The sequence below is a fragment of the Coregonus clupeaformis genome, unplaced genomic scaffold (assembly GCF_020615455.1).
Source record: "Coregonus clupeaformis isolate EN_2021a unplaced genomic scaffold, ASM2061545v1 scaf1779, whole genome shotgun sequence".
NCBI classification, from domain to species: domain Eukaryota; kingdom Metazoa; phylum Chordata; class Actinopteri; order Salmoniformes; family Salmonidae; genus Coregonus; species Coregonus clupeaformis.
Genome location: NW_025535233.1, coordinates 49,433 through 64,803, shown reverse-complemented (window position 1 = coordinate 64,803; position 15,371 = coordinate 49,433). Strand labels below are relative to the sequence as shown.

At 55.2% G+C, this 15,371-nt stretch overlaps 1 protein-coding gene across 1 annotated transcript; it reads right to left on the bottom strand.

Moving 5' to 3' along the window:
- Nucleotides 1-357: 357 nt before the first annotated feature.
- On the bottom strand, nucleotides 358-15,353 carry LOC121540861 (phosphopantothenoylcysteine decarboxylase; the record flags this gene model as incomplete). The annotated part of the gene is made up of 3 exons (XM_045218753.1): nucleotides 15,068-15,353; nucleotides 9,545-9,640; nucleotides 358-486 (listed from the first exon to the last, which is right to left on the bottom strand). Coding segments are annotated over exons 1-3 (369 nt in total), but the record flags the coding sequence as incomplete, so codon positions are not given.
- Nucleotides 15,354-15,371: the final 18 nt, after the last annotated feature.

Below are 15,371 nucleotides of genomic sequence, written 5' to 3'. Positions count from 1 at the left end.
CCATGCCCTGTTGACAGGCAGTCTGTCTAGTTATGGAGGATCCTAACCATGCCCTGTTGACAGGCAGTCTGTCTAGTTATTTGGATTCCTAACCGTGCCCTGTTGACAGGCAGTCTGTCTAGTTATGGAGGATCCTAACCATGCCCTGTTGACAGGCAGTCTGTCTAGTTATTTGGATTCCTAACCGTGCCCTGTTGACAGGCAGTCTGTCTAGTTATTTGGATTCCTAACCGTGCCCTGTTGACAGGCAGTCTGTCTAGTTATTTGGATTCCTAACCGTGCCCTGTTGACAGGCAGTCTGTCTAGTTATTTGGATTCCTAACCGTGCCCTGTCAGTCTACCAGTACAGGATCTCACCAGTAAGTTGTCACAGATGCCGCTGGCGATCTTCCCCAGTGTGTTAGCGTCCAGAGGGGCTATAACGAGGAGGTCAGCCCAGCGTCTCAGCTCTATGTGCAGCACAGGGTCAGAACGCTGGGTCCACAGCTAAGAAAGAGGAACAGTATTCAGAACATTATCACATTTACAGTTTACATTTTACATTTACATTTTAGTCATTTAGCAGACGCTCTTATCCAGAGCGACTTACAGTTAGTGAATACATATTTTCTTTATACTGGCCCCCCGTGGGAATTGAACCCACAACCCTGGCGTTGCAAACGCCATGCTTTACCAACTGAGCTACATCCCTGCCGGCCATTCCCTCCCCTACCCTGGACCACGCTGGGCCAATTGTGCGCCGCCCATGAGTCTCCCGGTCGCGGCCGGCTGCGACAGAGCCTGGATTCGAACCAGGATCTCTAGTGGCACAGTTAGCACTGCGATGCAGTGCCTTAGACCACTGCGCCACTCAGGAGTCCAGTTGAAGTTGGAAGGATACATAAACTTTTTCAACCACTCCACAAATGTCTTGTTAACAAACTATAGTTTTGGCAAGTCGGTTAGGACATCTACTTTGTGCATGACACAAGTAATTTTTCTAACAATTGTTTACAGACAGATTATTTCACTTATAATTCACTGTATCACAATTCCAGTGGGTCAGAAGTTTACATACACTTAGTTGACTGTGCCTTTAAACAGGTTAGAAAATTCCAGAAAATGATGTCATGGCTTTAGAAGCTTCTGATAGGCTAATTGACATCATTTGAGTCAATTGGAGGTAAACCTGTGGATGTATTTCAAGGCCTACCTTCAAACTCAGTGCCTCTTTGCTTGACATCATAGGGAAATCCAAAGAAATCAGCCAAGACCTCAGAAAGAAAATTGTAGACCTCCACAAGTCTGGTTCATCCTTGGACCCACTGAGTCCTGCCTCCCAACCCCACTGAGTCCTGCCTCCCAACCCCACCCCACTGAGTCCTGCCTCCCAACCCCACTGAGTCCTGCCTCCCAACCCCACTGAGTCCTGCCTCCCAACCCCACTGAGTCCTGCCTCCCAACCCCACTGAGTCCTGCCTCCCAACCCAACCCCACTGAGTCCTGCCTCCCAACCCCACTGAGTCCTGCCTCCCAACCCCACCCCACTGAGTCCTGCCTCCCAACCCCACTGAGTCCTACCTCCCAACCCAACCCCACTGAGTCCTGCCTCCCAACCCCACTGAGTCCTGCCTCCCAACCCCACTGAGTCCTGCCTCCCAACCCCACTGAGTCCTGCCTCCCAACCCCACTGAGTCCTGCCTCCCAACCCCACTGAGTCCTGCCTCCCAACCCCACCCCACTGAGTCCTGCCTCCCAACCCCACCCCCACTGAGTCCTACCTCCCAACCCCACTGAGTCCTGCCTCCCAACCCCACTGAGTCCTGCCTCCCAACCCCACCCCACTGAGTCCTGCCTCCCAACCCCACCTGAGTCCTGCCTCCCAACCCCACTGAGTCCTGCCTCCCAACCCCACTGAGTCCTGCCTCCCAACCCCACTGAGTCCTGCCTCCCAACCCCACTGAGTCCTGCCTCCCAACCCCACTGAGTCCTGCCCTCCCAACCCCACCCCACTGAGTCCTGCCTCCCAACCCCACTGAGTCCTGCCTCCCAACCACTGAGTCCTGCCTCCCAACCCCACTGAGTCCTGCCTCCCAACCCCACTGAGTCCTGCCTCCCAACCCCACTGAGTCCTGCCTCCCCACCCCACTGAGTCCTGCCTCCCAACCCCACCCCACTGAGTCCTGCCTCCCAACCCCACTGAGTCCTGCCTCCCAACCCCACTGAGTCCTCCCTCCCAACCCCACTGAGTCCTCCCTCCCAACCCCACCCCACTGAGTCCTGCCTCCCAACCCCACTGAGTCCTGCCTCCCAACCCCACTGAGTCCTGCCTCCCAACCCAACCCCACTGAGTCCTGCCTCCCAACCCCACTGAGTCCTGCCTCCCAACCCCACTGAGTCCTGCCTCCCAACCCCACTGAGTCCTGCCTCCCAACCCCACTGAGTCCTGCCTCCCAACCCCACTGAGTCCTGCCTCCCAACCCCACTGAGTCCTGCCTCCCAACCCCACTGAGTCCTGCCTCCCAACCCCACTGAGTCCTGCCTCCCAACCCCACTGAGTCCTGCCTCCCAACCCCACTGAGTCCTGCCTCCCCAACCCCACTGAGTCCTGCCTCCCAACCCCACTGAGTCCTGCCTCCCAACCCCACTGAGTCCTGCCTCCCAACCCCACTGAGTCCTGCCTCCCAACCCCACTGAGTCCTGCCTCCCAACCCCACTGAGTCCTGCCTCCCAACCCCACCCCACTGAGTCCTGCCTCCCAACCCCACTGAGTCCTGCCTCCCAACCCCACTGAGTCCTGCCTCCCAACCCCACTGAGTCCTGCCTCCCAACCCCACTGAGTCCTGCCTCCCAACCCCACTGAGTCCTGCCTCCCAACCCCACTGAGTCCTGCCTCCCAACCCCACTGAGTCCTGCCTCCCAACCCCACTGAGTCCTGCCTCCCAACCCCCACTGAGTCCTGCCTCCCAACCCCACTGAGTCCTGCCTCCCAACCCCACTGAGTCCTGCCTCCCAACCCCACTGAGTCCTGCCTCCCAACCCCACTGAGTCCTGCCTCCCAACCCCACTGAGTCCTGCCTCCCAACCCCACTGAGTCCTGCCTCCCAACCCCACTGAGTCCTGCCTCCCAACCCCACTGAGTCCTGCCTCCCAACCCCACTGAGTCCTGCCTCCCAACCCCACTGAGTCCTGCCTCCCAACCCCACCCCACTGAGTCCTGCCTCCCAACCCCACTGAGTCCTGCCTCCCAACCCCACTGAGTCCTGCCTCCCAACCCCACTGAGTCCTGCCTCCCAACCCCACTGAGTCCTGCCTCCCAACCCCACTGAGTCCTGCCTCCCAACCCCACTGAGTCCTGCCTCCCAACCCCACCCCACTGAGTCCTGCCTCCCAACCCCACTGAGTCCTGCCTCCCAACCCCACTGAGTCCTGCCTCCCAACCCCACTGAGTCCTGCCTCCCAACCCCACTGAGTCCTGCCTCCCAACCCCACTGAGTCCTGCCTCCCAACCCCCACTGAGTCCTGCCTCCCAACCCCACTGAGTCCTGCCTCCCAACCCCACTGAGTCCTGCCTCCCAACCCCACTGAGTCCTGCCTCCCAACTCCACTGAGTCCTGCCTCCCAACCCCACTGAGTCCTGCCTCCCAACCCCACTGAGTCCTGCCTCCCAACCCCACTGCCAACCCCACTGAGTCCTGCCTCCCAACCCCACTGAGTCCTGCCTCCCAACCCCACTGAGTCCTGCCTCCCAACCCCACCCCACTGAGTCCTGCCTCCCAACCCCACTGAGTCCTGCCTCCCAACCCCACTGAGTCCTGCCTCCCAACCCCACTGAGTCCTACCTCCCAACCCCACTGAGTCCTGCCTCCCGAACCCCACTGAGTCCTGCCTCCCAACCCCACTGAGTCCTGCCTCCCAACCCCACCCCCCACTGAGTCCTGCCTCCCAACCCCACTGAGTCCTGCCTCCCAACCCCACCCCACTGAGTCCTGCCTCCCAACCCCACTGAGTCCTGCCTCCCAACCCCACTGAGTCCTGCCTCCCAACCCCACTGAGTCCTGCCTCCCAACCCCACCCCACTGAGTCCTGCCTCCCAACCCCACTGAGTCCTGCCTCCCAACCCCACCCCACTGAGTCCTGCCTCCCAACCCCACTGAGTCCTGCCTCCCAACCCCACTGAGTCCTGCCTCCCAACCCCACTGAGTCCTGCCTCCCAACCCCACTGAGTCCTGCCTCCCAACCCCACTGAGTCCTGCCTCCCAACCCCACTGAGTCCTGCCTCCCAACCCCCACTGAGTCCTACCTCCCAACCCCACTGAGTCCTGCCTCCCAACCCCACTGAGTCCTGCCTCCCAACCCCCACTGAGTCCTGCCTCCCAACCCCACTGAGTCCTGCCTCCCAACCCCACTGAGTCCTGCCTCCCAACCCCACTGAGTCCTGCCTCCCAACCCCACCCCACTGAGTCCCTACCTCCCAACCCCACTGAGTCCTGCCTCCCAACCCCACTGAGTCCTGCCTCCCAACCCCACTGAGTCCTGCCTCCCAACCCCACTGAGTCCTGCCTCCCAACCCCACTGAGTCGTACCTCCCAACCCCACTGAGTCCTGCCTCCCAACCCCACTGAGTCCTGCCTCCCAACCCCACTGAGTCCTACCTCCCAACCCCACTGAGTCCTGCCTCCCAACCCCACTGAGTCCAGCCTCCCAACCCCACTGAGTCCTGCCTCCCAACCCCACTGAGTCCTGCCTCCCAACCCCACTGAGTCCTGCCTCCCAACCCCACCCCACTGAGTCCTGCCTCCCAACCCCACCCCACTGAGTCCTGCCTCCCAACCCCACTGAGTCCTGCCTCCCAACCCCACCCCACTGAGTCCTGCCTCCCAACCCCACCCCACTGAGTCCTGCCTCCCAACCCCACCCCACTGAGTCCTGCCTCCCAACCCCACCCCACTGAGTCCTGCCTCCCAACCCCACCCCACTGAGTCCTGCCTCCCAACCCCACCCCACTGAGTCCTGCCTCCCAACCCCACTGAGTCCTGCCTCCCAACCCCACTGAGTCCTGCCTCCCAACCCCACTGAGTCCTGCCTCCCAACCCCACTGAGTCCTGCCTCCCAACCCCACTGAGTCCTGCCTCCCAACCCCACTGCGTCCTGCCTCCCAACCCCACTGAGTCCTGCCTCCCAACCCCACTGAGTCCTGCCTCCCAACCCCACCCCACTGAGTCCTGCCTCCCAACCCCACCCCACTGAGTCCTGCCTCCCAACCCCACTGATTCCTGCCTCCCAACCCCACTGAGTCCTGCCTCCCAACCCCACTGAGTCCTGCCTCCCAACCCCACTGAGTCCTGCCTCCCAACCCCACTGAGTCCTCCCTCCCAACCCCACTGAGTCCTGCCTCCCAACCCTCCCACCCCCACTGAGTCCTGCCTCCCAACCCCACTGAGTCCTGCCTCCCAACCCCACTGAGTCCTGCCTCCCAACCCCACTGAGTCCTGCCTCCCAACCCCCACTGAGTCCTGCCTCCCAACCCCACTGAGTCCTGCCTCCCAACCCCACCCCCCCACTGAGTCCTGCCTCCCAACCCCACCCCACTGAGTCCTGCCTCCCAACCCCACTGAGTCCTGCCTCCCAACCCCACTGAGTCCTGCCTCCCAACCCCACTGAGTCCTGCCTCCCAACCCCACTGAGTCCTGCCTCCCAACCCCACTGAGTCCTGCCTCCCAACCCCACTGAGTCCTGCCTCCCAACCCCACTGAGTCCTGCCTCCCAACCCCACTGAGTCGTACCTCCCAACCCCACTGAGTCCTGCCTCCCAACCCCCACTGAGTCCTGCCTCCCAACCCCACTGAGTCCTACCTCCCAACCCCACTGAGTCCTGCCTCCCAACCCCACTGAGTCCTGCCTCCCAACCCCCCTGAGCCCTGCCTCCCACCCCCCCCGAGTCCTGCCTCCCAACCCCACTGAGTCCTGCCTCCCAACCCCACCCCACTGAGTCCTGCCTCCCAACCCCACCCCACTGAGTCCTGCCTCCCAACCCCACTGAGTCCTGCCTCCCAACCCCACCCCACTGAGTCCTGCCTCCCAACCCCCACCCCACTGAGTCCTGCCTCCCAACCCCACCCCACTGAGTCCTGCCTCCCAACCCCACCCCACTGAGTCCTGCCTCCCAACCCCACCCCACTGAGTCCTGCCTCCCAACCCCACCCCCACTGAGTCCTGCCTCCCAACCCCACTGAGTCCTGCCTCCCAACCCCACTGAGTCCTGCCTCCCAACCCCACTGAGTCCTGCCTCCCAACCCCACTGAGTCCTGCCTCCCAACCCCACTGAGTCCTGCCTCCCCAACCCCACTGCGTCCTGCCTCCCAACCCCCACTGAGTCCTGCCTCCCAACCCCACTGAGTCCTGCCTCCCAACCCCACCCCACTGAGTCCTGCCTCCCAACCCCACCCCACTGAGTCCTGCCTCCCAACCCCACTGATTCCTGCCTCCCAACCCCACTGAGTCCTGCCTCCCAACCCCACTGAGTCCTGCCTCCCAACCCCACTGAGTCCTGCCTCCCAACCCCACTGAGTCCTCCCTCCCAACCCCACTGAGTCCTGCCTCCCAACCCCACCCCACTGAGTCCTGCCTCCCAACCCCACTGAGTCCTGCCTCCCAACCCCCACTGAGTCCTGCCTCCCAACCCCACTGAGTCCTGCCTCCCAACCCCACTGAGTCCTGCCTCCCAACCCCACTGAGTCCTGCCTCCCAACCCCACTGAGTCCTGCCTCCCAACCCCACTGAGTCCTGCCTCCCAACCCCACTGAGTCCTGCCTCCCAACCCCCACTGAGTCCTGCCTCCCAACCCCACTGAGTCCTGCCTCCCAACCCCACTGAGTCCTGCCTCCCAACCCCACTGAGTCCTCCCTCCCAACCCCACTGAGTCGTACCTCCCAACCCCACTGAGTCCTGCCTCCCAACCCCACTGAGTCCTGCCTCCCAACCCCACTGAGTCCTGCCTCCCAACCCCACTGAGTCCTGCCTCCCAACCCCACTGAGTCCTGCCTCCCAACCCCACTGAGTCCTGCCTCCCAACCCCACCCCACTGAGTCCTGCCTCCCAACCCCCACTGAGTCCTGCCTCCCAACCCCACTGAGTCCTGCCTCCCAACCCAACCCCACTGAGTCCTGCCTCCCAACCCCACTGAGTCCTGCCTCCCAACCCAACCCCCACTGAGTCCTGCCTCCCAACCCCACAGAGTCCTGCCTCCCAACCCCACTGAGTCCTGCCTCCCAACCCCACTGAGTCCTGCCTCCCAACCCCACTGAGTCCTGCCTCCCAACCCCACTGAGTCCTGCCTCCCAACCCCCACTGAGTCCTGCCTCCCAACCCCACCCCACTGAGTCCTGCCTCCCAACCCCACTGAGTCCTGCCTCCCAACCCAACCCCACTGAGTCCTGCCTCCCAACCCCACTGAGTCCTGCCTCCCAACCCCACCCCACTGAGTCCTGCCTCCCAACCCCACTGAGTCCTGCCTCCCCACCCCACTGAGTCCTGCCTCCCAACCCCACTGAGTCCTACCTCCCAACCCCACTGAGTCCTGCCTCCCAACCCCACTGAGTCCTGCCTCCCAACCCCACTGAGTCCTGCCTCCCAACCCCACTGAGTCCTGCCTCCCAACCCCACTGAGTCCTGCCTCCCAACCCCACTGAGTCCTGCCTCCCAACCCCACTGAGTCCTGCCTCCCAACCCCACTGAGTCCTGCCTCCCAACCCCACTGAGTCCTGCCTCCCAGCCCCACTGAGTCCTGCCTCCCAACCCCACTGAGTCCTGCCTCCCAACCCCACTGAGTCCTGCCTCCCAACCCCCACCCCACTGAGTCCTGCCTCCCAACCCCACTGAGTCCTGCCTCCCAACCCCACTGAGTCCTGCCTCCCAACCCCACTGAGTCCTGCCTCCCAACCCAACCCCCACTGAGTCCTGCCTCCCAACCCAACCCCACTGAGTCCTGCCTCCCAACCCCACTGAGTCCTGCCTCCCAACCCCACTGAGTCCTGCCTCCCAACCCCACTGAGTCCTGCCTCCCAACCCCACTGAGTGCTACCTCCCAACCCCACTGAGTCCTGCCTCCCAACCCCACTGAGTCCTGCCTCCCAACCCCACTGAGTCCTGCCTCCCAACCCCACTGAGTCCTGCCTCCCAACCCCACTGAGTCCTGCCTCCCAACCCCACTGAGTCCTGCCTCCCAACCCCACTGAGTCCTGCCTCCCAACCCCACTGGGGTCCAATAGAGTCCAGTCAACACTTTACCTTGATGTGAGACTGGAACCAGGGCTTTCTGACATCTGCAAGACGATAAATACACATTGCAGAAAGGAATATGTGCACTTACCGGGGATGGCAGATGCGCTCCGCTAGTCGCTCAATATGATGAGTTGAGAAATTATTTTGGTAGCCTAACTACAGACAGATTCGTCTTCTCTTTTCAGCAGTAGACATTTGATTTCCAAACTGTGTTTTTACCGCAATTAGACTTAGAAATATAAGACCAGTAAAAAAGACAGTATATATATTTTATTGTCTCATATACCGGATAGGTGAAGTGAAATGTGTTGTTTTACAGGGTCAGCCACAGTAGTACGTCACCCTGGAGCTATTTGGGTTAAGTGCCTTGCTCAAGGGCACATCGACAGATTTTTCACCTTGTCGGCTCAGGTATTCGGCTCAGGTATTTGGTTACTGGCCCAATGCTTTAACCGCTAGGCTACCTGCCTTTGGTTACTGACCCAATGCTTTAACCGCTAGGCTACCTGCCTTTGGTTACTGGCCCAATGCTTTAACCGCTAGGCTACCTGCCTTTGGTTACTGACCCAATGCTTTAACCGCTAGGCTACCTGCCTTTGGTTACTGACCCAATGCTTTAACCGCTAGGCTACCTGCCTTTGGTTACTGACCCAATGCTTTAACCGCTAGGCTACCTGCCTTTGGTTACTGACCCAATGCTTTAACCGCTAGGCTACCCTTTAACCGCTAGGCTACCTGCCTTTGGTTACTGGCCCAATGCTTTAACCGCTAGGCTACCTGCCTTTGGTTACTGACCCAATGCTTTAACCGCTAGGCTACCCTTTAACCGCTAGGCTACCCTTTAACCGCTAGGCTACCCTTTAACCGCTAGGCTACCTGCCTCCCAGTCAACTAGAAGTCAATTATAACTCTACATGACTAAACCCTGTGTTTGAGGTCTTCACTAGATGGTATACTGCTTATGGTCAGAATTGACTTTTCATAGCAGGTTAGGAGAATTTACGCGGCAGGTTAGGAGAACTTACGCAGCAGGTTAGGAGAACTTACGCAGCAGGTTAGGAGAACTTACGCAGCAGGTTAGGAGAACTTACGCAGCAGGTTAGGAGAACTTACGCAGCAGGTTAGGAGAACTTACGCAGCAGGTTAGGAGAACTTACGCGGCAGGTTAGGGTAATTAGGTTAAGGTTAGGAAAAGGGTTAGGGTTAGCTAAAATGCAACTTCTGACGTCAATTTGACCTAAGCTCTATCTTCTCTAGACAGGAGCTGTGTTTGATAACCAACCTCCCACTCATTTGCGTCGCTGTAGACGCTGACAGCCACCTCAGCAGGGTTGTAGAAGTGCTTGGCGTGTTCTGTAGTGACAACACGCACATCCACCTGCAGAGGGGAGAGGACAATAAGGGTGTTATTCCAACCTTGAAACACAAACCAACCCTTAACCCCTAGGATCAACCCGAAGGATCAACCCCTAACCCCTAGGATCAACCCCTAGGATCAACCCGTAGGATCAACCCCTAACCCCTAGGATCAACCCCTAACCCCTAGGATCAACCCCTAGGATCAACCCCTAGCCCCTAGGATCAACCCCTAGCCCCTACCACCTATACCCTAGGATCAACCCCTAGCCCCTAGGATCAACCCCTAGGATCAACCCCTAACCCCTAGGATCGACCCCTAGCCCCTACCACCTCGCCCCTAGGATCAACTGCTAGCCCCTACCACCTCTCCCCTAGGATCAACCCCTAACACCTACCACCTATCCCCTAGGATCAACCCCTAACCCCTACCACCTATCCCCTAGGATCAACCCCTAGCCCCTACCATCTCTCCCCTAGAATCAACCCCTAGTCCCTAGGATCAACCCCTAGTTTCAACCCCTAACCCCTACCACCTATCCCCCTAGGATCAACCCCTAGCCCCTACCACCCTATCCCTAGGATCAACCCCTAACCCCTACCACCTATCCCCTAGGATCAACTTCAGCCCCTAGCCTCTATCCCTAGGATCAACCCCTAACCCCTACCACCTATCCCCTAGGATCAACCCCTAGCCCCTACCATCTATACCCTAGGATCAACCCCTAGCCCCTACCACCTATCCCCTAGGATCAACCCCTAGCCCCTACCATCTCTCCCCTAGAATCAACCCCTAGTCCCTAGGATCAACCCCTAGTTTCAACCCCTAACCCCTACCACCTATCCCCTAGGATCAACCCCTAGCCCCTACCACCTATCCCCTAGGATCAACCCCTAACCCCTACCACCTATCCCCTAGGATCAACCCCTAGCCCCTACCACCTATCCCCTAGGATCAACCCCTAGCCCCTACCACCTAGCCCCTAGGATCAACCCCTAGCCCCTAGCCTCTATCCCCTAGGATCAACCCCTAACCCCTAGCCTCTATCCCCTAAGATCAACCCCTAGCCCCTACCACCTATCCCCTAGGATCAACCCCTAGCCCCTACCACCTATCCCCTAGGATCAACCCCTAACCCCTAGGATCAACCCCTAGCCCCTACCACCTATCCCCTAGGATCAACCCCTAACCCCTAGGATCAACCCCTAACCCCTACCACCTATCCCCTAGGATCAACCCCTAACCCCTACCACCTATCCCCTAGGATCAACCCCCTAACCCCTACCACCTATCCCTAGGATCAACCCTAACCCCTACCACCTATCCCCTAGGATCAACCCCTAGTCCCTAGGATCAACCTCTAGTTTCAACCCCTAACCCCTAGCCTCTATCCCCTAAGATCAACCCCTAGCCCCTACCACCTATCCCCTAGGATCAACCCCTAACCCCTTCCACCTCTCCCCTAGGATCAACCCCTAACCCCACTCCCCTAGGATCAACCCCTAACCCCTACCACCTATCCCCTAGGATCAACCCCTAACCCCTAGCCTCTATCCCCTAGGATCAACCCCTAGCCCCTACCACCTATCCCCTAGGATCAACCCCTAACCCCTAGCCTCTATCCCCTAGGATCAACCCCTAACCCCTATCCCCTAGGATCAACCCCTAGCCCCTACCACCTATCCCCTAGGATCAACCCCTAACCCCTACCACCTATCCCCTAGGATCAACCCCTAACCCCTATACCCTAGGATCAACCAGGCGCTATCGTTTGTTGACTTCTGTAACCGTAAAAGCCTTGGCTTTTTGCATGTTAACATCAGAAGCCTCCTTCCTAAGTTTGAGTTATTCACTGCATTAGCACACTCCGCCAACCCTGATGTTCTAGCAGTGTCTGAATCCTGGCTTAGGACAGACATTTCCATCCCCAACTACAACATTTTCTGTCTAGATAGAACTGCCAAAGGGGGCAGAGTTCAATCTACTATAGAGATAGCCTGCAGAGCTCTATCATACTATCCAGGTCTGTGCCCAAACAGTTTGAGCTTCTACTTCTAAAAATCCACCTTTCCAGAAATAAGTCTCTCACTGTTGCTGCTTGCTACAGACCCCCCTCAGCCCCCAGTTGTGCTCTGGACACCATATGTGAACTGATTTCCCCCCATCTATCCTCAGAGTTCGTACTGCTTGGTGACCTAAACTGGGATATGCTTAACACCCCGGCCATCCTACAATCTAAACTAGATGCCCTCAATCTCACACAAATTATCAAGGAACCTACCAGGTACAACCCTAAATCCGTAAACATGGGCACCCTCATAGATATCATCCTGACTAACTTACCCTCTAAATACACCTCCGCTGTCTTCAACCAGGATCTCAGCGATCACTGCCTTATTGCCTCCGTCCGTAACGGGTCCGCGGTCAAACGACCACCCCTCATCACTGTCAAACGCTCCCTAAAACACTTTAGCGAGCAGGCCTTCCTAATTGGCCTGGCCCAGGTATCCTGGATGGATATCGATCTCATTCCGCCAGTTGTTCTTTAAAAAGTGCTTTCCTCTCAACCCCAAATCCCCTACCACCTATCCCCTAGGATCAACCCCTAACCCCTATCCCCTAGGATCAACCCCTAACCCCTATCCCCTAGGATCAACCCCTAACCCCTATCCCCTAGGATCAACCCCTAACCCCTACACCCTAGGATCAACCCCTAGCCTCTACGACCTATGGAAGGGTTCTATTCTATCATACATTACTCAAGAGCAGAGAGGTTCAAACAAAGCAAGGCAGCAGCTACTCTTCTTGGGGTCCAGCAACATTAAGGCAGTTATATACAATTTCAAATATATGACATGACATTATATTTCATAACACTTTACCCAACACATTAAGTGTGTTCCCTCAGGCCAATACTCCACTATCACATATTTACAATACAACATCCATGTGTACGTGTGTGTATAGTGCATATGTTTTCATGTGTCTGTGCCTATGTTTGTGTCTCTTCACAGTCCCCACTGTTCCATAAGGTGTATTTTGATCTGTTCTTTAAAATCTGATTCTACTGCTTGCATCAGTTACCTGATGTGGAATAGAGTTCCATGTAGTCATGGCTCTATGTAGTACTGTGCACCTTCCATAGTCTGTTCTGGACTTGGGAACTGGTGGCATGTCTTGTGGGGTATGCATGGGTATCCGAGCTGTGTGCCAGTAGTTCAAACAGACAGCTCGGTGCATTCAACATGTCAATACCTCTCATAAATACAAGTAGTGATGAAGTCAATCTCTCCTCCACTTTGAGCCAGGAGAGATTGACATGCATATTATTAATGTTAGCTCTCTGTGTTCTGAGCCAATTGCAATTTTCCTAAGTCCCTCTTTGTGGCACCTGACCACACGACTGAACAGTAGTCTAGGTGTGACAAAACTAGGGCCCGTAGGACCTGCCTTGTTGATAGTGTTGTTAAGAAGGCAGAGTAGTGCTTTATTATGGACAGACTTCTCCCCATTTTAGCTACTGTTGTATCAATATGTTTTGACCATGACAGTTTACAATCCAGGGTTACTCCAAGCAGTTTAGTCTCCTCAACTTGCTCAATTTCCACATTATTCATTACAATATTTAGTTGAGGTTTAGGGTTTAGTGAATGATTTGTCCCAAATACAATGCTTTTAGTTTCTGAAATATTTAGGACTAACTTATTCCTTGCCACCCATTCTGAAACTAACTGCAGCTCTTTGTTAAGTATTGCAGTAATTTCAGTCGCTGTAGTAGCTGACATGTATAGTGTTGAGTCATCTGCATACATAGACACACTGGCTTTACTCAAAGCCAGTGGCATGTCGTTAGAAAATATTGGAAAAAGTAAGGGTCCTAGACAGCTGCCCTGGGGAATTCCTGATTCTACCTGGATTATGTTGGAGAAGCTTCCATTAAAGAACACCCTCTGTGTTCCGTTAGACAGGTAACTCTTTATCCACAATATAGCAGAGGGTGTAAAGCCATAACACGTACGTTTTTCCAGCAGTAGACTATGATCGATAATGTCAAAAGCCGCACTGAAGTCTAACACAATAGCCCCCACAATCTTTTTATCATCAATTTCTCTCAGCCAATCATCAGTCATTTGTGTAAGTGCTGTGCTTGTTGAATGTCCTTCCCTATAAGCGTGCTGAAAGTCTGTTGTCAATTTGTTTACTGTAAAATAGCATTGTATCTGGTCAAACACAATTTTTTTCAATAGTTTCCTAAGGGTTGGTAACAGGCTGATTGGTGGGCTTTTTGAGCCAGTAAAGGGGGCTTTACTATTCTTAGGTAGTGAAAGGACTTTAGCTTTGTCTTGTACAGTCGGCACTCCCAAAAATAGAACCATCACATGAAAGGTTGAACAAATAGATGAATTATTAATTATATTGCAGGGTTACAGTTTAGATAAGAGGATTCGTTTTTTTATGGCTGATGTCCGAACCTTATTTGTGATCTACCTCTATTTGTGCCTCTACAAATGTCCATAATTGGATATTCTGATATTCTTCTAGGTAAGCCACCTATATGACTAACGAATAGATCTTCAGAGGAATTGAGTGTGCCGGTAACGGTTTGATAATTTAGCTAGGCCTGTCTAAATAATAGGTTAAAACAGATATGACCTGCTATTAGAAGTGTTGATTATCTACGCCTATGTAGCTCAATTGTGGTCCTCTGTAGCTCAATTGGTAGACCATGGCGCTTGTAACGCCAGGGTAGTGGGTTCGATCCCCGGGACCACCCATACGTAAAAATGTATGCACACATGACTGTAAATCGCTTTGGATTATTATTATTATTATTATTATTATTATTATTATTATTTAGGCCTGTCTAAATAATAGGTTTTTGGGGATACAGCTAATTCAACCTAGCTTCCTTTTCTGCTGAAAATCGGATGTTGTAGTGTTAACCTGCTACATTAGGTTAATGCAGATATGACCTGATATTAGAAGTGTTTATTATCTAAATAACAGGTTAATGCTGATGCACCCTTAGCAGAGTAGCCAACAACCGGATGCATCCGGTTTTTAGGGCTACAGCTAATTCAACCGAGCTTCCTTTTCTGCTGAAAAACGGATGTGGTAGCATTAACCTGCTACGTTTTGTTAATGCTGATATGACCTGATATTAGAAGTGTAACGTCGTGAATACACCTCTAGGATATGTAAATAACTATTTTGGGGGGAATTCCCCCGTCAGTTTCTGTTAGTTGCATGATAACCCTTCTTGACAATACAGCATATTGGTTTGGTTTGATACAAGGTGAACATCGTCCTCCAGCGGTACAATCATGCATGTGCAGGTCACAGAAGCAACGTTTGACACCATACTTTGACTTGTTTGAGTAACGCTGACTCAGGAATCCAACTATAGCTAGCGGAAAATAAATCCCAGTTAGATAGCTATCTACTTACCCCGGGTAACTCTAGAAGTTGGGAGACCAATAGAGGCACTTTGAGAGCTGCCACACTACCCGTGACACCAACCAGCACACGGAATTTACCACACGAATCTAACAAATCAAATTTCGGAGAAGTTACGGGTGATTCAGCCTGCATGTTAGCTGGAAAACGATCACTACAAAAACAACTTCAAGACGTAATTGGGAGCATGCTGATTGCAGAGAAGACGCTAAATATCGCCTAACTTTGGCCGCTACGAACTTCGCTTGATGCAGCTTCCGTAAACATTGGTTCCACGTGACCCACAGTGAACGAG